General features: G+C 30.9%; 2 protein-coding genes across 2 annotated transcripts; both read left to right on the top strand.

Moving 5' to 3' along the window:
* Positions 1 to 8,141: 8,141 nt before the first annotated feature.
* On the top strand, positions 8,142 to 20,831 carry LOC131613335 (uncharacterized). Its single transcript, XM_058885015.1, has 5 exons — positions 8,142 to 8,556; positions 8,688 to 8,781; positions 9,683 to 9,763; positions 9,861 to 9,986; positions 20,824 to 20,831. The coding sequence occupies exons 1-5, from the start codon at positions 8,203 to 8,205 to the stop codon at positions 20,829 to 20,831; spliced, it is 663 nt and encodes a 220-aa protein (XP_058740998.1). The 5' UTR covers positions 8,142 to 8,202.
* LOC131611315 (transcription factor DICHOTOMA-like) lies at positions 20,533 to 22,294 on the top strand. Its single transcript, XM_058883364.1, has 2 exons — positions 20,533 to 21,893; positions 21,986 to 22,294. Exons 1-2 carry the CDS (start codon positions 20,840 to 20,842, stop codon positions 22,042 to 22,044), a joined length of 1,113 nt encoding a protein of 370 aa, XP_058739347.1. The 5' UTR covers positions 20,533 to 20,839; the 3' UTR covers positions 22,045 to 22,294.
* Positions 22,295 to 25,460: the final 3,166 nt, after the last annotated feature.

Genomic DNA, 25,460 nt, shown 5'->3' with positions numbered 1-25,460 from the left:
ATCTTATATAAATATATTATATGTTAAAACAATAAAAAAATATGAAAATTTTAGCTAAAATTAATTGAAAGAGGATTAAAATCATTAAAAAATGGAAAGGAAATAGTAACATAATAAAGAGGATTAAAATTAGAAAAACAAAACAAAAAATATTAGTGACCGAAATTTTGGTCTCTAATTTTTATATATAAATAAAAATATTTTTTTCGTGACCGATTTAGTGCCCTCTTAAAATTGTCTCATGAATATTAAATTTTGGTGGCTAATTCGATCACTACAGTTTCCGAAATTTTGGTCACAAAATTTTGGTCTCTAAATCGGTGGCTAATTTATTTTAGTGACCGATTTAGTGACCTCTTAAAATTGGCTCATAAATATTAAAGTTTGGTGGCTAATTCGGTCACTACAGTGACCGAAATTTTTCGGTCACTAAAAGCGAATTTTCTAGTAGTGTTATGACATTCTGGCTTACATTTGTTCCAACAATCATTCTTTCCATATGGGTAACCTTATTGAAGATGCCACACAATTTATTTGAACCTCCAAAATTTCCTCGTCATCCATAGGTGCCTCTTCCTCTTCCGCAAAAGTTTTTGATTCCTTCCCGGCCTCTAACAAATCTGCCACCTCTAGAAGAGTCACAATTGTTATGCAATACCAATTTCTCATTATTTATTTGAATGGTTATCTTGGATGGAAACACACTTTCAACTGAATTTTCATTGCATCGTGACAACCTTTGATCATAGGATCTTAGTGACTCCATCAATCCTTGGATAATAATAGTTGAAAAATCCTTAATTTCTTCAATAACAGACCCGATAGAATCACATATTTTTAATCAAGCTAATTCAAATTTTATCTACAATTCTTCTATATTCAATTGTATCTCTATGAGACTTCATTTGATTCACCAAATCAGTGAGTCTATTAAAGTTCTCATTCAAACTTTGATTTTCTTTCATCTTTTCATTCTCGAAGTCTTTTTTTAAAAACATAAGTTTGATTGTTCTCACCTTAATTTGAATCTCCTTCAAACTCTTGTTGTAGAGTTCCCATGCTTTTTTGGCTATTTTTGCTTTCATAATTATTGGCAAAATTGTATCTGAGACCCCTCTTTGAATCATCCTAAAAACTTCAACATCTATAATTTTCTTCTTCTTTAATTCTTCACTTTGTGTTGATGTTGTTAGACGAAGGCATCTTATCTAGAGGGGGAGAATAGATCCCCAGTTAAAAGGGACTTAGTGAAAATGCTGTTTTGAAAATTTGCTAACTATGGAGAGTGGAAAAAGCGTGGATATAAGATCATCTGCTAACAAAAAATACTTTCTAACTCAACCCAAAAAGTCCGCTACCCATTAGGGATAGCTCATATAGTTCGTGGGTAGCACATTGGGTCCGCATAATTATAAATTTTAAAAAATATATATTTATATTTATATTGTCTTATTTCAAAGTAGCACATTGGTTTTTCTCACCTCACTAAATTTTATCTCTATTCTATTCAATCTTTCTCTTTAAAATATTATACATTAATATAATTAACATTCTTTTATTGTGTTATATTAATTTTTCTCTAATGTTAAATATTGAAGTATTATTTTATCCAATTTAGACATATATTGTATTTAGAAACACATTATAGTATTAATAAGAAATAATATAATACTTAAAGTTTAAAATAATATAATTTTTAATTTTATTTATAATAAATTTTATTTTATTTTATTTTTTTTAAATAAAAAAAACCCGTTTAGGGTCGGATAGCTCGAAGCCCATCTAAGGTCAAATTCGGGTAATAATTCTTGAGACACCGTGCCTTTTTGACGTAGCCCTTAAAAGTCTCAGGCTCATCACCGGCCCCTTTAGCACCGGATAGCTCAAAGAAATTAAAACAATGAGGCAATAAAGACAACTTGTCAGGCAAGCGACTCATCTCGCTTGATGAATCTATACATTTTTTTTGTAATCTGCTGACAAAAAACACTTTTTTAACTCAACCCCAAAATGTCTGCTACCCAATAAGGATAGCTCATATAGGCCGTAGGTAGTCCATTGGATCCGCATAATTATAAATTTTAAAAAATATATATTTATATTTATATTGTCTTACTTCAAAGTAGCATATTGGTTTTTCTCACCTCACTAAATTTTATCTCTATTCTATTCAATCTTTCTCTTTAAAATATTATACAATAATATAATTAACATTCTTTCATCGTATTGTATTAGTTTTTCTCTAATGTTAAATATTGAAGTATTATTTTATATAATTTAGACATGTATTGTATTTAGAAACACGTATTAATAAGAAACAATTTAGTACTTAAAGTTTAAAATAATATAATTTTTAATTTCATTTATAATAAATATTATTGACTTTTTATATTTTTTTTTAAATAAAAAACTCATTTAGGATCTGATAGTCCGAAACCCATCTAAGATCAGATTCGAATAATAATTCTTGACACCGTGCCTTTTTGACGTAGTCCTTAAAAGTCTCAGGCCCATTAAGGCTGGCCCCTTTAACGTCGGACAAAACGATTATGCAATAAAGACAACTTGTCAGGCGAGCTACTCATCTCGCTTGATGAATCTATACATTTTTTTTGTAATCTCAATGGATGAGTTGAAAGAAACTTAAAGGTAAAGGAAGCTATGCTCGTGAGATAAGCCTAACATTTTGTGAGGAAAATCAAGACGACCTTGACACACCCACATGACACAAATTGACAAAGAATTAAAGATGAAGTTAAACTAAATTGCGAGATGCCTATACGGGTAAAAGGGCTAATTTAGCTAGCTGTTACATGGAACATTTAGATGATAAGAAATCTCATCATCTTTAAAAGAGAATATAAAGACCTTTTTAAAACAGTGGATAGTATTAAAATATCTTTAAAAAATGACCTATTCTGAATTTTAAATATTCCTATCAAAAGTCTTAAATTTTAATTCTTCAGAATGCAAAGCACACTTGCTAATACTTGGTGAATTTCATGCATGTCATAAACTAATAAAAAGTGTACATCAAATTTATTTTACAAAAAGTAAGTTATTAAGTTGCAATTAAGATGTAAAGTACAGAAAAAATTCTTTTATGATGCTATACATTACCTACCCTGCCCTAACTCACAGTGAGGTATGAATCACAAAATTGTTAATGGTGAATGGCTATAACTACTACAAAAGGGAAGTAAAGGAATGGAATCAGTAGACAGTTACATTCCTCTTTTAGATGAATTTGGAAAAAACCTAACATAACATCCTCCATACTTTTACTTTTTCTTGCTGAAAAAGCCTAACCACATTGCCAGCTCCAAAGCCTTTTTATCCGCTTCCAAACATAACATAACATATGTTAATTATTATGAGACAACAAAAATCTTCTTTAGTTTTACGACACACTTTAATCAAGGTTTTAAATAACTATCGTTATCGTTTTGAGTAAAGACTTTCATGGTTTTGATCGGTACATAAATTGTGACGGTAATTACAGTCGTCACAATATTAATTAATTACAATTTATTTTTTAATCATAAAAGGTATGAATATTATATCGGTATTAACACATTCCAATATTATTTTTACTGTCGTTTTTTTAGAACCTTTACACTAACTACTGTAAAGTGCATATACTAAGGAAGATTTGTGGTGATAGTAAAAAAATCATAGGTATAAATGACATTTACCTACTGATTTTTATCCCTCATAAAATATAACATAACAACAGTTAATTATTATACACTAAGTTAGTATTATTATATGTTATTTATTTCAACTTTGTAATGATGATGAAGAAAATCCAAATATCAGTATTCAGTAGCATCTGAATGACTACAAAAGCCATTATGAAATTTGTTAAACTTGAGTACTTGTGATTTACAACAAACTGATACAATTACAGGTAAAGAAGAAGTTACCCCCCACGACCCCCCCTCTGAGTGTCAGAGGTTGAAAGAGTTTTCTATATTGAAAATGACAGTAGGGGAAGTACAGTTGAGTCAAAAGAAATATTGAACAATCACTAATCTTTGTAATTGCTCATTTGTCTTTTTTGATCTTTTCTTCATATTAAATAAATACTATATAAGTATTATATGTGATTAGTAAGGTTAAGTGTGTTTGGATAATGTCAACAAGTTTGGTATAAATGATTGTAACATAACTTGAGAGATGTTTTTAATGTGACACTTTTTAGGTATTTACTTGTTGCTTTTAAAATATAAAGTACCTTAGTGTTAACAAGTCTTTTTCAAATTCATGTGAAAATTTGTTGCATATCATATTCTAAGGGTAGTCAATGTCTATAGAATTAGATATTCCACTTTTAAGCCTAGACTTGAATTTATTTTGTATTTGGAATTGTCTTTTTTATTTTTGTTAGGGTTGTATTTTCTTACATAAAATTAGTTGTTTTCAAATTTAAACCAATATAAATTAAAGTCTCAAATCAATTTTCTTTAAATTAAAAACATTATAAAATCGAATATTTTTTTAATGTATTTGGATGTCATTTTATGAAAACGCTTGAATTTGATTAAATCTTGAATTGAATTTTTCAAAATCAAAACAAATCTCATACCTATATTTTAATATAATTTGTTTTTTTTTATAATAATATGATGTATTGTATCAAGTTTTTATTAGTTGATTATTAAGTTTTTAAATACAACTTTTTAACTTAATCAATTATTTTACTATTTTATTTGCTTGAAACATGGTTGATGAATTTCATTCCTTAAAAAGCAAGATGAAGATAAGAGATCACTAGTACAAAAATATCAATATAATTTTAAAATTTACACCCAATATACGAAAAACGGGTGTAAATTAAAAATGCGGTGGCAATTTTGTAAATAATATATCATTTTAAACATTATCAGGTGATAATTTACACCCTATTTTCTAAAAACGGGTTTAAATTAAAAATATTATTATAATCAAAGTTCAATTACTCCCTTTAAACAAAAAATGGGTGTAAATTTATATGAAAAAAATTGTTTAAATTTATAACTCAAAATATATAATCTATATAGCATTTTAATAAATAATTTAAATATTATTAATAAATTAAAGAATGAATATTAATGGATCTAAATTTATTAGGTGAATAAAATAGTTTAAACATTATACAAAAACTCTTTATTAGGTGAAACATTATACTTTAAACATAATTCTTTAAATTTATTAATATAATAAAATACTTTCTCTATTTTCTATTCAACTCTTTTTTTTTTTTTTTTTGGTTCAACTCTTTTACGGAACTCATTTTCAACTATTTCAGAAAACCCATTTTTAATCTAACTCTGTTCCATTCATGCATTTCGCGCGCTGCTTCAGGCCATGGCAATTTCGGAATTCAGCGAGTTTGATTGGAAAAGAGGTTGATTTCGGATTTCTGCGAAGTTTGATTTCTCTAAACCACACTACAATACCCTTGCAGTGACGACACCGTTCCCTCACTGAAAAACGAAGATCTCTTCTTCGCTCACTCTCATTTCACCAAAACGTTTACGACAACGAAGCTGAGGGGAAACTATTGCAGTGACGACAACGAAGCTGAGAAGAAATTATTGCAGTGACGACACCGAAGCTGAGAGGAAACCATTTCACAGTGACGACAACGAAGCTTAAAATCTGGTATCGATCTCGATTCCATTCTCAATTTTCTACGGCTGATCTATGGCTGTTAACGATCATGCATATTCAATTTACACAGGGAAGTTAGGGTTTAATTGATTTGTATTCATTTGCAGATAACTGAATCGTGATCATGTGGGGGAGATTTTCCTTTTCCTCTCTCCTTGTTAAAGATTCTACACACGCCACATGTTTGTTACTTTGCTGGTTTTTTCATCTTTCTCACCAGTTTGGAAGCATAGTTAATGTCCATGAACTTGATGAATATGCTAGTATGAGAATGGTTTAGTATTGAATCTCATACATGTTTCCATTTCACCGATTCAAGATACTGTTATTCTTTATCTGCAGGTTCATGCTTTGCAAGATTGGATAATATTTTGTTAAACAATAAAAGTGGAGAAGACGAAGTGAACGGTGTCTCCGATACTCTTTCCAAAGAATCTCAACCTAAAGGTTTATCAGCTGTAATTCCTGGATGGTTCTCTGAAATCAGCTCAATGTGGCCAGGTTCGTTTTCTCTCAATTTTCACTGTTTGTTACTCAATTATTCAATTATCACTCCCAATTTTAAGCTTGTTGTTTTTGTCGTCATGGAAACTAGAATTTAGGTTTTCCTGTTACTTTTTGTTGTTTATTGTGTTTTGGGCTTTATTTTTTACACTTGATTGTTTTTATGTATTATTTGTGATTTGCATAGAATCTTACTTTATGATATCGTGAAAGTATTCATTCATTCTCTGTGGTCCTGTTCTGATTATGATTGTGTTTTTAGGTTCTGTTATGATTATGTTTTTAATGTCTGTTATTTATGATATGGTTATGATTATGCATCTAAGAAATTTCGTATTAGAAATACACGCACTCTGTACAATAGTTTTATAATAGCTCAGAAAACTTGTACCTGTCTTCGGTAAAAAATACTCATGAATTTGGCTTCGTTTTTGCAGGGGAGGCACATTCCTTGAAAGTGGAAAAAGTTTTGTTTCAAGGAAAGTCTGATTATCAGGATGTTATGGTCTTCCAGGTACATGTTAGCTTCAGTTAAATTTGAAACTGTAATACCCCTGTGGTCTGATTTTTATTTACGACGTATGCTTTCGATTTGCAGTCAGCAACATACGGCAAGGTTCTTATTTTGGATGGAGTCATTCAGCTCACAGAAAGAGATGAGTGTGCTTACCAAGAGATGATCACTCATCTTCCTCTTTGCTCTATTCCAAACCCCAAAAAGGTATTTTAAACTTTAAATCCCTCTAGGAATTTAGTATATGTCTAGTTTGCCTGTATGGTATTAAAGGCGTTGTATATAGTTTTTAGTTTGATCATTATATGAATGTGGCTTAGAAGAATTTGAGAATGAAATGCTTGTTTTGTTTACATAGAATGTTAATGTGCCCAACACCGTGCCGGCTCCTGCTGCACAATTGGTTACATTAGTTTATATACAGTATTTTTTTTTACATTTAAAGTTGTTTTGGCCTTTCTTGAGTAGAGCGCAGACTGTTATGGTGTTGTCAATCGCAGATTAAAGGAAATTTTCGTAGTTGAAATTCTGCTACAGCCTTCTAGCATTGAAATTCAATTTAGTAATTAACTGCTGGATAAGATCAATAGAACTCTTTGTTACAATAATTCATCCATATAATCGAGCACACAAAGAGAGTGCTGCTGACTGTCATCTACAGTAAAGAGTAAAAGGTCACGTTTGCTTGATTTAAAACAAAAGCTCAGTGGCTAATAATGATTTTGAAGTATTACTTTTCACCCAAAAAAAAATCAAAATTCAGCAGTGCAGACCCAAGTCTTTCAAATCAGCCCTTGGGAGCCCATTTCAGTTCACTGGGAGCTTAATTCGACTCATATTCAAAGATATTAGTTATCATGAGTTTGAATGTAAGCCTCGTCATCTAGTTTAAATCGACATTTATTTAAATCCCGTTGATGGATATGCTATCCATTAGTGAGAGCTAAAGTGTGTATTGTTCTGGTTGTAACTTCTTTCGCCATAGGATATTGTTCTGGTTGTAACAGTGCTGAAACTTTGCAAAGCTTGTTGAGCTTGATAGGAAACAATTCTATTCTCATGCAAAGGGTCACCGTAGTAAGGATGATGGAGCATAATAATACGGTGCATGCCAGGTATTCTGGCATGGTTGAAATGACAGTGGAAAACTTGAGAATTGCTGTGAATTGCTGTGAATGCCGTGAAATGTGAGTCTTCACTACGCTAATGTCAGAACTCACGTTATCATCAATCATTATTTCATTTCTTTATTCAATTTCTATTTTTATTCTTTTTTAACATCTTCAATACTTAACTAGGGTTTTGTAATAGTAGTTCTAAATTATCACTGTTTGTTATGGTTAGGGTTCTGTGATTCTGATTACTGTCATTGTAAGGAAGATACTATACTCTATACTATTATTTTATTGTTATACTCTATACTATTATTTTATTGTTGATTGTTGATTCTTGATGTTTTCAGGTTATGATGTCAAGAGAGATTGATGAATTAGATAAGATTATTGTTTTGTAGTGATTCGGTTTCGCGAATGGCAAGAGACCTGTTAGATTTGTTCTCCATGAAAACCTGGAGGTGTTCTTGGTCTCTTGCCGCGACGATTGCTTCGGTTTTGGCATTGGCTTCTGTAGTTCATTTGTTCTTGTTTCCGTTGACGCCGTCTTTAGATTATTTTAAGTTAGCTTCAAATTCATGTGTTTCGAGTAATGCATCGGTGGAGTTGTTTAGCAAGCGTGGTTGGGATGAACCTGCGATTGATTTGAAGATTCGGTTCCCGGGTGATTTGCACGGTTCGGTTGCTTATAAGGGTGCGCCGTGGAAGGATGAGATTGGTCGGTGGCTTGCAGGTTGTGATTCTGTTACAAAGGAAATCAACGTTTCTGAGGTGAGACAAGTGATTTTCCAAGTTGTTATTTCAGAAATTTATGGTGAAGTTTTATGATTGTTATTGGCATTGAGTTAATTTGTGGTTACCAAAAGTGAAATTTCTCTGCTTTGTAACATGAATGGTTACAGATAATAGGTGGAAATGAGTGCAAAAATGACTGCAGTGGTCTGGGAGTTTGTAATCAAGAGTTGGGACAATGTCGATGCTTTCATGGTTATGCTGGTTAGTTCTGTTCCCTCCTACATTCATTTTATTGACTAGGTACATAATGCTTGATTAGAAGATGCAAATAGTAGAAGATAACTCATTTGTTAAAACTTGTAGTTCTAGCTTTCACATATAGTTTATCATCTCTCTTAATACAGCGGTGATCATATCTACTATTTCTCCCAAGGGCTGATTTGAAAAACTTGAGAACCTTAGAATTGTTGAAGGCAAAGCTTAAATCAGAGTCTTCAAAATCTCTGTTACTAGACCCGTCCATCACAATTAAATTGGTGTTGTTGTTGATAGTGTTCATATTGTGATTGATAAAAGGACACACAGAGAAATTTCTCGCAAAGAAGAACAACGAAAATGAGTTGCAAAAGATATAATTCTAAACTATGAGAATGGGATATATATATAGATATGAGAATGAGAAGGCAATTGCATGCATTTAAAATTTAATCTTGTTTATTCATATACAGCGAATTAAACCATTGTTATAAAGTATTTCTACGTATAAGGTATTTGTTATTTTCCATTTTTATTTTTATGCTATTTTGAAGATTTCTAACAATTTTGGATAATACAAATAAGGATAGTAGTTCTTTTTTCCATTTTTATTTCTTAGAATCCTTCGAATTTGTACACTATACACCAATTCACATAACTAAATTTCTATGTTCTAATTTAATTTTGTTTTTTCTTTTAATGTTATATTATAATTATGTATAACTAAATATGGCAATTGTATAATAGTTCTGATGTGTTTTCTTTCCATTCTCTTATTGTTAGGAATTGTAAGAGTAATTACATGGTCAATATTCAAATATAGTTTTAAGTTACATCATTGAAAAAGCTAACACCTTTTATCTGAAATAGAAAAACATAACAAAATACATTTGTTTCTATTATGCAGAGAACAATGAAGCTCATCTTGCTTTGGGGACTACCCTGTTTCATAGCGGAATGTGCATACAAGATATGATCAGCTTTGAAGGTACAATAACGCTAATAATGTTTTTATTTTGTTTTTATTTTTATTTTTATAATAATTGAAAATGATGGTGTACATTAACTTTGGTTGTTGGTTGTAGATGTATTGAAGGAGTTTACTTCTAAGAAATGCGGTAAACTTGGGAAATTGCTTAAGGAAAGTGGTAATCATGGGGTTCAGATGAAACACAAAGATTCTAGAGCACCGAAGCTAACCGTCAAGCATGGCGTAAAATTATATATGAAAAAAGTGTTATGACTTAGTTAAAATATAATTTTTATGTGTATGATTTTATAATACTTGAAATATTATGACTGTCCATGATTTTGTATATTTTTTGGTTAATATTAAAAATATTTTGACTTAGTTAAAATATGATTTTTATGCGTATGATTTTATAGTATTTACAATATTATGACTGAAAATAAAATATAACTAAATGGTGTTTATGAAATAGGGTGTAAATAGATATAATTGTTCATTTATAAATGGCGTATTTACATCCGATTTTTACTAAAATAGGGGGTAATTAAGAACATATTTACACCCGATTTTTATTAAATAGGGTGTAATTAAAACATAATTAAGCTCAATTACACCCGATTTTTATTAAAAAAGGGTGTAATTAAAACGTAATTAAGCCCAATTATACCCGATTTTTATTAAAATAGGGTGTAATTAAAATGTAATTAAGTCCAATTACACCCGATTTTTATTAAAACAGGGTGTAATTAAAACGTAATTACGCTCAATTACACCCGATTTTTATTAAAACAGGGTGTAATTAAAAACGTAATTACGCCCAATTACGCCCGATTTTTATTAAAACAGGGTGTAATTAAAAACGTAATTACACCCGATTTTTGATAAAACAGGGTGTAATTAAAAACGTAATTACACCCGATTTTTGATAAAACAGGGTGTAATTAAAAACGTAATTACGCCCAATTACACCCGAGTTTTGTTAAAAATAACGGGTGTAAATTCGTTAGACATTTCTCACCCTGTGGATATACACCCGATTTTTATTAAAAATAATGGGTGTAAATTTAATAAAAAACGGGTGTAAATTAACATTTTTGTACTAGTGGATACTCTTGAAATGATATATGGAGTCTCTCTAAGTATTGAATAAGAGGAGATGAACATACGAGACAAAGAAGATGAAGATGTCACTCTTAGATGGTTTTAAAAATTTAGAAATATTGGAACCTATATTGGAAAGTTTGTCACAAACCAATATCTAAGAATTAAGAATTGAAAGTTTAATCCAATCCTTACATCAAGACAGGAGTCTTCATGTATTTGAAGGAAAATCAAAGAAGAAGAAAATCATAGAGAAATAGCATAATTTATTTTCTAAGATGCGAGCTTAGAAAATAAAGAATCATCAACTTCAACATATTCCTAAAAAAACTCATGTGGAATCCTTCAAAAGATACTTAGTAGTTGAACCATCTTTGAAAGATTCAACATCAAATGAAGGAACTTCATGCTTAAGAAACTGTGAAAAAGAAGCATCTTTCTGGAAAATATTTGAAAGAGGAGATACATCAATCTTGAGGAGAACGATAAAAGAACTCACTTTCAACAAAGAGGATGAAATCTGCTAAAAAGAATCCTACGAGGAAGGTAATGGTGAGATTTGGATACTAAATGAGAAACCTTAGTATTTTGCAGGTATGTTTCGCAATGTTTCGCACCTCGAAGATTTAAAAAGATTATCAATGGAGTTGTGCAAAGCAAAAATTATACTCCAAGTATACAGTGTGAATAAATTCTCTGATCTAAGATGATGGCAAATATCAATTACAGTGATCATATTTGAATATTTAAATATCAATTTAAAAAAATCGTAAATTAAATCGGTTCAAATCAAATTGCAAGATAAAATTATTCACAGAGAAATGGTAATTGGGTAAATTTTAATGGTGATTCTTGTTAAAAAATTAATAATATTTTTTAATAAATTTATTACTAAGATCTGAATTAAGAGTAAAACTACCACCGTCCTTGCCAAAGGCTCGCCAACAAAAAAGAATTATTCAATTCTATTACAAAAAGATCATATATATACCGACAAACAAGGTTAAAGAATGTATTTATTTGGATAGTTGAAAGAAGAAAGAATTGGAGTATTAATATAAATAGGTTAGTTTTAGTTTCCTTCATGACAACAACTCTAGCCTTGTGAGTATAATGGGTTTAGGTAAATGTGTGTCATGTCAGACTTTAGAGAGGATTTGCAATTTTGTCATCCAAAAATTATAATTTAGAGGGCTTGCAAATTTTTCTTCAAAAAATTATAGTAGAGGGGGTTTGCAATTTTTTCGTCCAAAAATTGTAATTGAGAAGGTTTTGTAATTTTTCCATTTAAAAATTATAGTTCAAAAAGTTTGCAGTTTTCTCTTGAAAAAATTGCAAATGCATGAGAAGGTTTTGTAATTTTATCCTTGTAAAAATTAGAAGTTGAATATTAATTTTTTAGTTTTAATTTAAATTTTTTTTTCTTTTGTTTCTTCTTTTATGGGTGTGCTTATGCGTTCGCAGAAATTTGTCTCTTTGCTACTTTCTTAACAACTGATATTCGAGGTAAAGTTTTGATCAATGGAGGAAGAAAGAAAAACGAATGTATCGATCAAAGAAAGAAGAAAGAGAATAAAAAAAAATAAAGAGTCATTTTTTAGAGAAAATGGGTAATTGTTATATTGATCATAAATTTTTTGAAGATGAAATTGATGAGAAAGTGATGAATGTGAGACTTTTGATGAACAGATGATATGTTATGTCAAAGAATATATTCACCCAAGTCTCACGTCGAGTAGTGGAAAGAAAAAAGAATTTCAATATTAATATAAATAGAAAAAGTTAATTTGAATTTTATTCACTGCAATAGCTTCAACCTTGTGAGTGTAATGGGGTCCGTGTAGTTATGTCTTATGTAAGGGTTTATTAATAGTTTATAATTTTTCCGCCAAAAAATTATAGTTGACACGGTTAGTAATTTTTTCATTAAAAAATTGTAGTTGAGAGGGTTTGTAAATTTTCTTTTCAAATATTGTAGTTGATAGGTTTCTAATTTTTTGTATAAAAACTATAGTTGAGAGGATTTACAATTTTTTCGTTGAAAAATTATAGTTTGTTGGGTTTGTAATTTTCTCCTTGAAACATTGCAATTGTATGAGAGGGTTTTGTAATTTTTTTCCTTTTAAAAATTAGAATTTGAATGATATATTTGCGAGTTTTAATTTTTAAATTTTTTTTTTGCTACTTTGCAACAATTGGTATCAAAGATAAGGTTCCGATAAAAGGAGTACGAAAGAAAAGAAGAAGAGAAGACAAAAAATGAAGAATAATGATATGCATGAATGGTAGCAAAAGTTGTGATTGAGAAAAGAATAAGAGAAGCCAAAAAATGAAGAATAATGATTTTTATGGGTGCGGTTAATTATTATATTAATATTAAACACTCTGAAGATGAAGTTAATAATAAAGTGAATAATATGAGACTTTTGATGAATGGATGATTTGGGATGACAAAAGGAGATAAGGTTCTCAATTAGGGGATGAATGAATGGTAGCAAAAGTTGTGATTGAGAAAAGAAAAAGAGAAAACAAAAAATGAAGAATAATAATTTTTACGGGTGCGGTTAATCATTATATTAATATTAAACACTTTGAAGATGAAGTTGAAGTTGATGACAAAATGAATAATGTGAGACTTTTGATGAATGGATGATATGTTGTGCTAAAGAATATATTTATCTAACTCTCACATTAGGTTGTAGGAATTTTTTTTGAGTATTAATATAAATAGAAAGAGTTAGTTTTAGTTTTCTTCGTATCTATAGCTCCAGCCTTGTGACTGTAATGTGGTTAGCGTAGTTGTGTGTAATGCGAAAGTTTAGAAAAAGTTCACAATTTTTACGTCCAAAATTTTGTAATATAGAGAGTTTGTAATTTTTTCGTCCAAAAATTATGGTGGAGAAGATTTGCAATTTTTTCATCGAAAAATATAGTTAAGAGGGTTTGCAATTCTTCTATCAAAAAATTAAAGTTGAGAAATTTTTTTAATTTTTCCGTCAAAAAAATATAGGTGAGAGGGCATGTAAATTTTTTGTCCAAAAATTATAGGTGAAACAGTTTTTCATTTTTCCGTACAAAAATATTAGTTCGAAGAGTTCACAACTTTCTTCTTAAAATTTTGAAATAGTATTAGAGAGTTTGTAATTTTGTGTAAAACTAAATATTGAAAAATATATTTATAAATTTTATATTTAAATATTTTTTTCTTTTTTTCTTTGGTAAGTGTGCTTCCTCGTTCTCTTAAATTTATTTGTTTTATTAATTTCCCAACAAAATAATGAATATATATATATATATATATATATATATATATATATATATATATATATATATATATATATATATATATATATAGAGGAGGGATCAAATTACACCCGAAGAGTTACACCACGAGTTACACTCGTTTAATAACTACATTTCGAATAAATATTTTGTAAATTCAACCGTTGGATTGAAACTTAATATCATATAGATCATACATATGAAGTTTGAGCTTAATCTATAATGATTTACTATGTCATTGAATTACATCAAAATTAACGTTATATGAAAGCTCATTTTGACGTTAATTTATGGATATCTTGATGGTATAGCAAATCATTATAGATTAAGCTCAAACTTTATAGGTATGATCTATATGATATTATGTTTCAATCCAACGGTTGAATTTAAAAAATATTTATCCGAAATGTAGTTATTGAATGAGTGTAACTCGTGGTGTAACTCTTAGGGTGTAATTTGATCCCTCCTCATATATATATATATATATATATATATATATATGATGAAAGTTGTTTTAAACCACACCTAGTATTAAAAATTAGGGTTAAATAAGTTTTTGGTCCCTATAAATATTGTAGTTTTTATTTTTAGTCCCTCCTTGTCTTTAGGCAACGATTTTTACAAAAAAACCGTTGTCAAAACCATCGAAAACCGTTGCCAAAATTCAGGAGGGACTAAAAATGAAACTGCAATATTTATAGGGACCAAAAACTTATTTAATCCTAAAAATTATTAGATCCTGTTAATACTACCATGAATTCTTTTATATCCTTATTATGAATTATTCAACAATTTCCCATCTTTTCCAATTTTTTATTTTATAATAATAAAATCATATATTTAAATAATGACAAGTTAGATTTTAAGATATCTCTTTATATTTTCAAAAGTTTTAAACTAAAATAAAAAGTAAATTATACTCCCCTCCCTCGAAATTCCTAGAGTTATTGACAAATGTGGATCATAGTTGAAGTTATAGAATTAACAGTTGCTTCTGCCTATTCTTATTGGCGTCATTTACTAGTATTGCTTCTATGTTGAACCCCTCAATGTAGGATCGTATAAACATGTCTTTCCCTTGTTTGATGGTTCTTAGGCTTTCCACTAACTTGGGTTGGTTTCTCGGTTCCATGAAATGCCCATAAGACATCTCCTTCTAGTTCCAATATTTTCATTTGAATATTGACCCCATAAAGTGTTTGTATTTCGTACACTTGACGGCATCGAGAAGGCAACTCAGGTTAGTAGAAAGCCAAAGATCCAACAGACAGGGAAAAGGCGGGCCACTATGATCCTATATCTAGATGGTCAATAGATAAGTTATACTATTCATGGGCGTTGACGAGAATATGAAGAAGTGCATATTAATTAGTTGAAGAAGTGATACTATAGAGTCGGTTGGGCCAACGCTAACATGTTCTGTTTACTTTCCTTAGTTGACTTTAGAGTCGGCGAAGCCGACACTAAGAGAAATTGATGACTTTTCTATGTTGACTTTAGAGTAGGCTCGCCCGACGCTAAGATAAATTTTGACTTTTCCTGTTTTTGGGAAAAATGTAGCGTCGAACATGTTAGTGTCCACTAAGCCTCGGCTTCTCTGTGGCCGATGCTACGCATTAGCTTCGAGGGTATTATCCAAGGCTCGACCCTGACGCTAAACTCGTATTTAGTGTCTGTTTTTCACCTTTGGCGTTTGCAAACGGCCGGTGCTAAAAACTGTTTTTCTAGTGGTGTAAGTCTATGAATCCAACAAAATAGGTTCAAATTCGTCAAAAGTATTATGGAATCAGATCCAGTAAAACCTTTAACACCCTATAGGCAAGGGACGGAAAGTTCATACAATATGATGTAAAGCTATTCATCAGTAAGGCAATTAATTATAGAGGGTTTAAGATGGAAGGAATAAACAGAAGGGAAACAAAGGAATCAAACAAAGAAACAAAAAGAGGGGGCGAAGTTAAGAAATATTTACGAACCAACCAATAAGCCAAGGGAGCATTGCCTCTCGATATAGAGATTACACGTTATTGAACATATCAAGAGAGTGTATCTTATAAAAATGCATCAACATAAAATTTCGAGTTGGTTCGATTCATTGTTAGTCTTAATACTTAAAAACAATGCCTCGTATATAAAATTTCTTTTAAACGATTTTTTAAATTCTTGAAATTTTTTTAGTTTTATAGACGAAGTGATAGTAATTACTAGAAACTTACATACACATATGTGAGTATCAGAGTTCGAATCTTGATGATGACGTCTAATTTAGCAATATCAATTTCTACCACCAAATTAAGGTGGAGTTTGTGGACTTAATTCTTTTAGTTTATTATTAAAAATCTTTTTTTAAAAGGCAAACGAGGTATAATATTAAAAAAAAAAAAAAAGACCGTCACTACGGTCAAGTACAAGGAAACCCTAGAAAAAGGCACAAGGAATACCAAACTCGAGATTAAAACCAATAAGAACAAAGATAGCAACAAGCTAAAAACAAACACATCCAAAAAAAGGGAGGCTCTAAAGCAAAACTACAAAATAAAAGCACACAAAGAAACCAATATCAGTCAAGGCTAGAACTCTCTCATCTGAGGACACTTGTAAGAACACCAAAACCACAAAAGACTAAACAAGAATACATCCAATGGAGGTCGAAACCACTCACCCCTATTGATTTAGAAACAATATAGGGTTCTCTAGCCAGACTGAGAAGGCACACAAATTTACCACAAACCTGCCAAGATACCATTTTCATGCCAAGAAGATGCCCATGTCTTCCAAGACTTTTGATGTCACCGAAGATCCTGAAAAAACTATATCATTCCAAGATTTCCAATTATACCAAACCACAACATTCCAAACCATCCTCAACCTCCCTCTAGTCTTAGAAACAAAAGACAAGGAGATAAACATCTGAAAAATTGTCAAGATATCACTAGGCAATATAGTGCACCACCACAACCACCTATAGATCCTATACCAAACAGAGAAAGCTATCTAACAAGTCACAAAGAGATAGGATGACAAATCAACATGTAACGAGCAAAAGGGACTGGAAAAAGTTCCAGAAGCCAGAGGGACACCCCTCTTAAGCAAGTTAACTCTGGTTGGGATACGATCTTGAAAAAATTGGCAAGAGAAAACTATGACTTTAGAAGGAGCTCAACTACACCAAATAGCCAGAAAAACTAAGTATAATACAAATCTAACAACTAAGGAGAAACACACATACCAGAAGACGAAAATAGGTAGAAGACACCGAATAAATCCGACGTCATTTGACTCATGTCACCTTCACACATCTACACATTCCTATATTTCTTGATTTTTGTTATTTTATAAAAAAAAATCTTATATTTAAAGAATGATTAATAAGAGATTTTTTCTTTACCCACCTCCCTATGGGGGGTCACCCCCAGCGAAAAACCCAAACTACCCCTGCTTCGGAAATGAACTTCCGAAGCTCTTTTTTTTTTTAAAAATTTCCTTAATTCGGAAGTTCATCTCCGAAAACACCTCATGGGGGGTGCGTTCGGAGATGAACATCCGAAAACACCTCATGGGGGGTGAATTCGGAAGCTCATTTCCGAATTATGCTGTGTTTTTTTTTTATGTTTTTTCTTAAACAGTCTCGCATTTTAATTAAACGCAAACGCCAAATAAAATATGCGACATATAATTTGGTTGCCATTTTTTTTCAATCACATCCGAATCATTTTCCATCTTTACTCTTTTTCTATACTCACACATTTTATTTCTGTTCTCTTTGAGTTCGGCCCTGATCTTCATCGAGAGCCTTACTGCCGAAGTTACGAATTGGGAAGGAAAATTCAAGTTCGTGCTAATCATTTTCAGTTACGGTCAATTGGGAAGATAAAAGTGGTGTAGATCCTTATCAGCCACTCGCAACTGAATATGATTAGCACAAACTTGAATTTCCCTGTCTGATTCGTGCTGGTTGGTTGCCATTTTTTTTCAATCACATCCGAATCATTCTCCATCTTTACTCTTTTTCTATACTCACACATTTTATTTCTGTTCTCTTTGAGTTCGGCTCTGATCTTCATCGAGAGCCTTACTGCCGAAGTTACGAATTGGGAAGGAAAATTCAAGTTCGTGCTAATCATTTTCAGTTACGGTCAATTGGGAAGATAAAAGTGGTGTAGATCCTTATCAGCCACTCGCAATTGAATATGATTAGCACAAACTTGAATTTCCCTGTTTGATTCGTGCTGGTTGGTTGCCTGACATGTTCCTGTAAACAATTGAAATCGATTAATATGCGAGACAAAATAAAAAACAAAAAAATTTGAACTTCTGATACATTTCGGAAGTTCATTTCCGAAAACTGGGATGGAGGTGTTTTCGGAAATGAACTTCCGAAACACCCCTTCGCAGAACTTCTCTGCAGCCTCCAATGGCAGACCCCTAAACCAAACATCAAACTTATTTCTACACATTCTAAACATCCTAAATATCAGTATAAACCTAACCTAATACAATTTTTGCTATTTGTAAACACCCTAATATACATTTTAATCATAGATCTAAAAATCAAAATGCTTACCAATTGAATGGATTGGAGGACTTTTGAATGTAATAGAGCAAGTAGATGGAGGCTTTGAGGTAGCTTGGAACTGGTTTGCACAAAAATCTCTTGGGGTGTGAGTTTGGAAGAAGTTTAGGGTAAATGATTTGGGGGAGGGGGCTGTTTTGCTTAATCTGAAAAACGCAGAATATTTCGGAAATGAACTTCCTAAATGGTGTTTTCGGAAGTGTATTTCCGAAATAAGTCAAATTTTAAAAAAAAAAGACGCTTTCGGAGATGCATCTCCGAAAACACCTTTTCCTTGCATTTTGAAAGTTCATTTCCGAAGTCAGGGGTATTCTGAGTTTTTCACCAGAGGTGAGCTAGAAGATTGGGAGGTGGCCAAAGAATTTTCCTTAATAAGATCTTAAGATATCTCTCCATTGTAAAAAGTATAAAATATAATAAAATAGTAAAAAACTAGACTGTAGAAGCAGTTAACCCTACTTATTACAGCTTCTTACAATTACTATTATTTTAACTCTATAGCCCTTTTAGCTAGAAAGTGAATCCAACGAATTCTCTCTATCTCACTTTCTTCTATATTATTAGTAATTATTTAATTTTTCTTCTGCAGCCCCTACAACCTTTTTTCAGCAACAAGCCAAAAACCAAACACGTGTGTATGCATATAGTACTACTAATTTACAATCCATAATCTACTTTTAATCTTTCATCATTCCTTCTAAATTCTCTGCAAAACGAAGGATAACCCTAACCCTAAACTAAAGTCTCTCTTTCTATATACGACAATATACTAACGAGCTCAAAAGTTGAATGAATGAATGATATGACCCTGTGATGCTTACGTTGCTCCCTTATAATAAGCCTAAATACCCGTCAATTATGTGTGTCTTTATCCTACGTTTTCTTACATTTTTCTTTTCTTTTTACATTGCACTAATCACAATTCATCATTGCATATTCAATAGTATATATAAAGAGACCATTATAAATTTAAATTTGACTAAAATATATTTGATCTAATAGAGCCAAATTTTAATTGAATTCAAATAGTTGAATAAATAATTAATTTTAATTAAGACTAATTTATATATAATATTGTGAATATTTGATTTTATCATCTAGAAAAAATAATGGCACAGGTTAGTATTAGTTCTTTTTATATAATATTTATTATAATTATAAAAAAATAAACATCAAAATAAAGGGTTTAATTGACATTGACTCACTGAAAAAAAATTTACACCGTCTAATAATAAAAAATATATTATTATGTTATATCATATAAGTAATTTAAATTTTTTCAATTTAACTTAAAAGAATATATAATAGTTATTAGTTGACATTTTAAAATTAATCAATATTGTATCCATTTTCTCTAAAATTAAATATCCACAATCTTCTAATGAATTTGAATTTGAATATTTAATTCTAACCTACCAAAACATTTTCTAAGATTCAGAGGTGATGATAAAGCACTGCTACTTCAGAAGATCTAAAATTTTGTTATAGTTAAACCATATTTAAATAGGATTATATATATATTTTGTCATAATATGGTTAAAATCAATTTTTTTATTTAAATTTACTAATTACACATTCAACACTTAAATATCTTTGAAGTATTTTTTATTGTTTTTTTTTAAATTGTCAATTTATAAATATCAAATAATTTGTTTAAAATATATATACATATAAATAAATGTTGCTTCTAGAAATTAAATCCTAAATCAACAGTTTAAACTCATTTATATTAATTAAAAAAATTACTCCATCACCCATTTCTCAATTGCCCCTCATTTATACAACTTTTTTTTTACTATTTGACTTATTAAATTAAATTTATTGAATTAGAGTTCTCTCTCTTCTTCAAGAGTACCCACCCATGAGCCCTGTCCATCTAAACCCAGATAAATATGGAGTCTTATTCTTCTTACTTTCCATATCATTGGCAAAAATAAAAACCCTTACCCTATCTTTCTCATTTTTTTTCTTCTTCTAGCTTCTCTTTAAGTCCTTAACTAGTAACTAGTTCCTTTCCATTAAAAATTTATTATATGTGTAAAAAGCTGTTTTGAATAAGCTACTTCACTATATCCCATAAGAACATAGCTATATCTCTTGTGCTTTTTTGTTGTGAAAACAGGAAACTAGGGTTTCAAATGTTTCCTTCCACTTATTGCTCTTTAGGTTCTTACCCTAATTATAATCCTAATTCTTCTTCTTCTTCATCTTCACATTCATACCCTCCTTTTACTTACCTTACCCCTGATCAACAAAATGCTTCTTCAATCAACAATACCAACAACAATATCAACACTTTTCTTCATGATCCAACTATTTCTGTTCCATTCACACAAACTTCACATCATCATCATCATGTTCCTATGAATCCTGAAACTCTAACAAATTGGGCTATTGCTGATTATGCTGCAATGTTGAAACAAGATCTAAGTGCTTCTTCTCATTACAACTTCTCGAATTTGCTTGCCAAAAAGCCGGTGAAGAAACCGGCGAAGAAAGACCGGCACAGCAAGATTCATACATCTCAAGGTTTGAGAGACAGAAGGGTGAGACTCTCGATCGAGATAGCGCGGAAGTTCTTCGATCTTCAAGACATGTTAGGGTTTGACAAAGCTAGCAACACACTGGAGTGGCTTTTCAACAAATCAAAAGAAGCAATTGAAGAGTTAACCAGAAGCAAAAACAGTATAGCTTCTGGTGAGGATGGTGTTGATGATCATAGCTTCTCTTCTTCTTCGTCCGACGGAGAAGAAGACGAAGAGAGAAAAATGAAAAGGGCACAGAAAGAATCTTCAAAGATGAAAGACTCAAGAGAAAAAGCAAGAGCAAGAGCAAGAGAAAGAACAGGTGAAATGAAGATTCAAGATTTGAAGGAAAAGTACCCAGAAACTGAGCATAATCAACAACAAATTCTTCATCAATTGATGCCGAACGACGAGGAAAATTCGAAACTAGTTCAAAGAGATGATATCTTTAACTTTATAGAAGAATCAATTGTGATTAAGAGAAAGTTGAAGAAATCTTCTTCACATCATCATCAACAAAACTCTAATTTGATGCCTAAGGAAGTAAGTTTTGATCACAATGACTCTCCAATGTTAACACCAAATTGGGATACTAATAATAACAACAATGCTGCTGGAAATGGAAGATCCAACTTTTCTACAATATCAAGAATGAATCTATCATCAGGTAATTTTATCTATCAATATATAATAATTGTTTTAATATTTTTTAATTTTTAATTTTTTGATACTTACAATTTCTAGGTTTTGATTTTCTAGGGCTTCAAATCTTTGGAAAATCATGGGAAGAATGCAATAACAGTCCAAATAGATATTAGCTGATGTATATATATCAGCATATTCTGAGATCAGAATGAACTATTCTAAAAGTGCTTTAAGAAGGAATCATTTTATCATTTGAGGACATTTTAATTTTTCTGCCCTATTTTTCACTTTGGACAATGTCTGTTTTTCTGTACTGAATTTTTATTGCTTTTGTTTTTCTCAAAGATCAGCCAAGGGCATGTGACAATTTGGCTTCAAAAGATATATATGCTGCGTGTATTATTTCTAGCCAATATTTAAAGTGTGGTTGATATTATATAAATTATATAAATTATATATATTACAGTTCAACTTTAATTATATTAGATTCTATTATATTTTATATAATTTTTATTGTTGAAAAACTATAGTTAACATTAACTGACATATTGGAAATATTTAAGAAGCTGTATCTATTACTTATAGTTATATACCACCACTTGGTGTTGGTGATAAGAGAAGCAAGTACAGCAGAATTAAAGAGCTTTTTGTTGCAAGTGTGCAGATTGAGTAAGATTTATATTTTGAAATATTTCTAATTCTATAGTAAGAAATTCAAATAAGCAATTAAAATCAAATATAATGAGACATATATAATAAAATTATTTATTTCAAAGGAAGCATCTATGTAATCGGATTTACGCTGGTACTAACTGAGCTAGATTAACGACACTTGAATAGTCTTTACTCGATGGTAGATTGTATCGACATAAATTTTGAAATGTTTTTTTTTTCAAGAATGGAATTATTTATTTTTTCAACAGAAAATCATGATTATCAATTTGCTAGGCAAGGTTAAAGTACAGTATTGTGATCTTGGTATCTATGGTGGACCAATTCTCTATTGTGTTGGGATCTACATATTAAATGTTTCTTGTTGATTCTACTGTGTGGTGTTTTGTTATAGTGTCACTAGTTTTGGAGTTTTGTTGTTTGAGATGTTATTTGTCTTTTGGTTTGAGATTATATGAATATGGTTAGTAGAATGCATTCAAGAAATTGAAATGTACTTGCAACAACTTCGGCAGATTGCTGATGTTAACTGATTCTGCAATTTATATTCAACACTGCTATTACAGATGATGATAACTTCCTATACATTTAGTGATGATTGCTACTAATAGCATGGTTTTAAATTGTGCTTGCTGCTGCGGATATTGCGGTTACGATTATTGTGATTGTTGTGATGGGTATTGCGCTTGCTGCTGCAGATGTTGCGGTTACGATTATATATTGTGATTGTTGCGATGGATATTGCGGTCATTTCGATGTGAATTTTAATTGTGAGGTATTTCAAATATATCGGTCAAAATTACTTGATGTTAAAGTTTTTCATTACAAACTAAATTGAATTTTTGAATTTTGAAATTTTGAGTTTTGATAAAAAAAAATTGAAGAAATATGACATACAAGTTTGATCTCATTTATAATTGAGATCAGACATATAATTTTAATTTACACTGCAATTGCAAAACCATTAATGGCAGCAATAATTAAAATATTTTGCTATTTGCGGCGACTTAAAATGTTGCTGATAGAAATAATAAATTGTTTTAAATGTTTAGTTTTTGCACCATTTTAATATTAGAGCTCTCTCAACTTTAGACGTCGTCACTTTTTTCTTCTTTATCTCTTAGAGAGGAGTGATTTAAGATCGATTTTGACTCAAAATCACTCATTCAAATCGTTATTGTTTCTCTATTAATTTAATAAATGATTTTCACATATATTTAGTGTTTCTTTTGTTTTTTGTGATTTCGTTATTTTAGTGCGTCGTTGTTTGTTTTAATTTTCCGTCTTTGTGCGGTGTTCATTTGTTTTAGGTTGAAATATGAATTTCGATCTAACAAAAATTCAATCTATGACTTTGGTGCCATTAACGCTACAGATCTGGAGGCATGAATATTTCGGACACTTCAATATAGTCATAGTTGTATTCGTAAACATATGCAATTTGTTGTTTTATGCTATTAACATGGATGTTGTAAGTGCGTTTGCAGATTCATCCTTTTTGTTTTTGACAATTTTTAATTTATATTGTAAAAATATACTCTATCAATTGTAATGAATGAATATTTTTTTTTAATAAAAAAAGCATTCGTTAATGAAAACAATAAAATAAATTACTCTAGAGTTTATGATGGCAAAAGCCCTTGCCAATTTTGACGGTAATAAAAATAACGATTTGTGAGATTTATTTTGGTTTACTAAATTTTGAGGAGTCTTTCGGTTAGAAATGGGAGCTATATATGTTGATGTATTGAGTTGTAGACATTGTTGAGCAACTCGTTTGCACCTTGCATGCCCGATCTAGATGGGAGTTGTTGGAAGCTATGGAGCATCTCTTGTCTAGGGATCATTGATTACAGCGGAGGTTGTTTAGAGGTCCGACCTTGTAGCAACTGTTGAAAAGGTTAAAAATTTGGAATGATTTGGATTGTGTGTGGCTGATAGTAGGGAATTTGGACTCTGAGGAGTTGGAACGGAAGGCAAAGTCACTAGGATTGGATCGATTTCTGCTATCAAATGGAGTGAAGCTTTTTTCACAAGATCAAAAGTGTTAAGCGGAACGAAAACGACGACACTATGTTGGGCGGCTAGTATTCTGGACTTAGATGTTTCCATGTTTTACATAAGATTGAGTCATTGCTATAGTAGGAAGAAAATTCATAGAAGTAAATGAGCAGACACTGAATTTTACGGGAATTCACAAGAATCAGTAGTCGATTTCCACAAACGTCGCAACTGTTGAGATTGAACGAAAAATATGTAATGTCAAAGGGATGAGCTATTTCGGTGCGGAGGAGCGAATTGAACTCTCTTTTTTGGTTCTGTGAACTGCCCGAAACAAAAATAATAGGTACATGCTTCGAAAAGGGAATTTCTTTTAAGACCCCTTAACCTTCTTAGGGGCCTCTGGAAAAATTCTAGTTTTACCCCCTAAATTCAGAGATGCATCTCTGAACGCATCACCTTTCGTTTTTTTAGGGCTTTCGGAGATGTATTTCCGAATTCACCTATTGGTGGGTTTCGGAAGTACATATCCGAAATGATGATTTCCATAAACAAAACCTAATAACCAGAGAAGCTTATCATAAATTTAACTTAGATGGTCCAAATTACATAGATATTGAAACAGAAATGCAACATTACATATTATTATAAACGAGTAGCTGAGGACATTGCAACATTTTAATGACATCTTCTCCAGATCTCTGAATCTTTGCATCAACTTTAATCGGACCCTTAGTGGAGTATCGACGAAAAGTACTCAACATAACCTTTAAATTGTCATCAGTCTTCAGTGTAAACTGGGTGAACTACACCTTTCCTTCAGTGTCAAGTTATAGTGAATGATACTCGAGCTTGACTACCTTCCAATTTTCTGGATATTGCATGAGAGAATTGAGTATGGTAATCATGTTGGCGA

Source organism: Vicia villosa, linkage group LG6 (genome assembly GCF_029867415.1).
Source record: "Vicia villosa cultivar HV-30 ecotype Madison, WI linkage group LG6, Vvil1.0, whole genome shotgun sequence".
Classification (NCBI taxonomy): domain Eukaryota; kingdom Viridiplantae; phylum Streptophyta; class Magnoliopsida; order Fabales; family Fabaceae; genus Vicia; species Vicia villosa.
This window is presented reverse-complemented; position numbering and strand designations above follow the sequence as displayed.

What these genes read in the sequence shown, in the direction of transcription:
- LOC131613335 (XM_058885015.1), top strand. Translation starts at nt 8,203, where the DNA reads ATGGCAAGAGACCTGTTAGATTTGTTCTCCATGAAAACCTGGAGGTGT. An exon ending in AGGAAATCAACGTTTCTGAG is followed by an intron (nt 8,557 to 8,687) that starts GTGAGACAAGTG and finishes GAATGGTTACAG; the next exon opens with ATAATAGGTGGAAATGAGTG. An exon ending in ATGCTTTCATGGTTATGCTG is followed by an intron (nt 8,782 to 9,682) that starts GTTAGTTCTGTT and finishes TCTATTATGCAG; the next exon opens with AGAACAATGAAGCTCATCTT.
- LOC131611315 (XM_058883364.1), top strand. Translation starts at nt 20,840, where the DNA reads ATGTTTCCTTCCACTTATTGCTCTTTAGGTTCTTACCCTAATTATAAT. An exon ending in AAGAATGAATCTATCATCAG is followed by an intron (nt 21,894 to 21,985) that starts GTAATTTTATCT and finishes TTGATTTTCTAG; the next exon opens with GGCTTCAAATCTTTGGAAAA.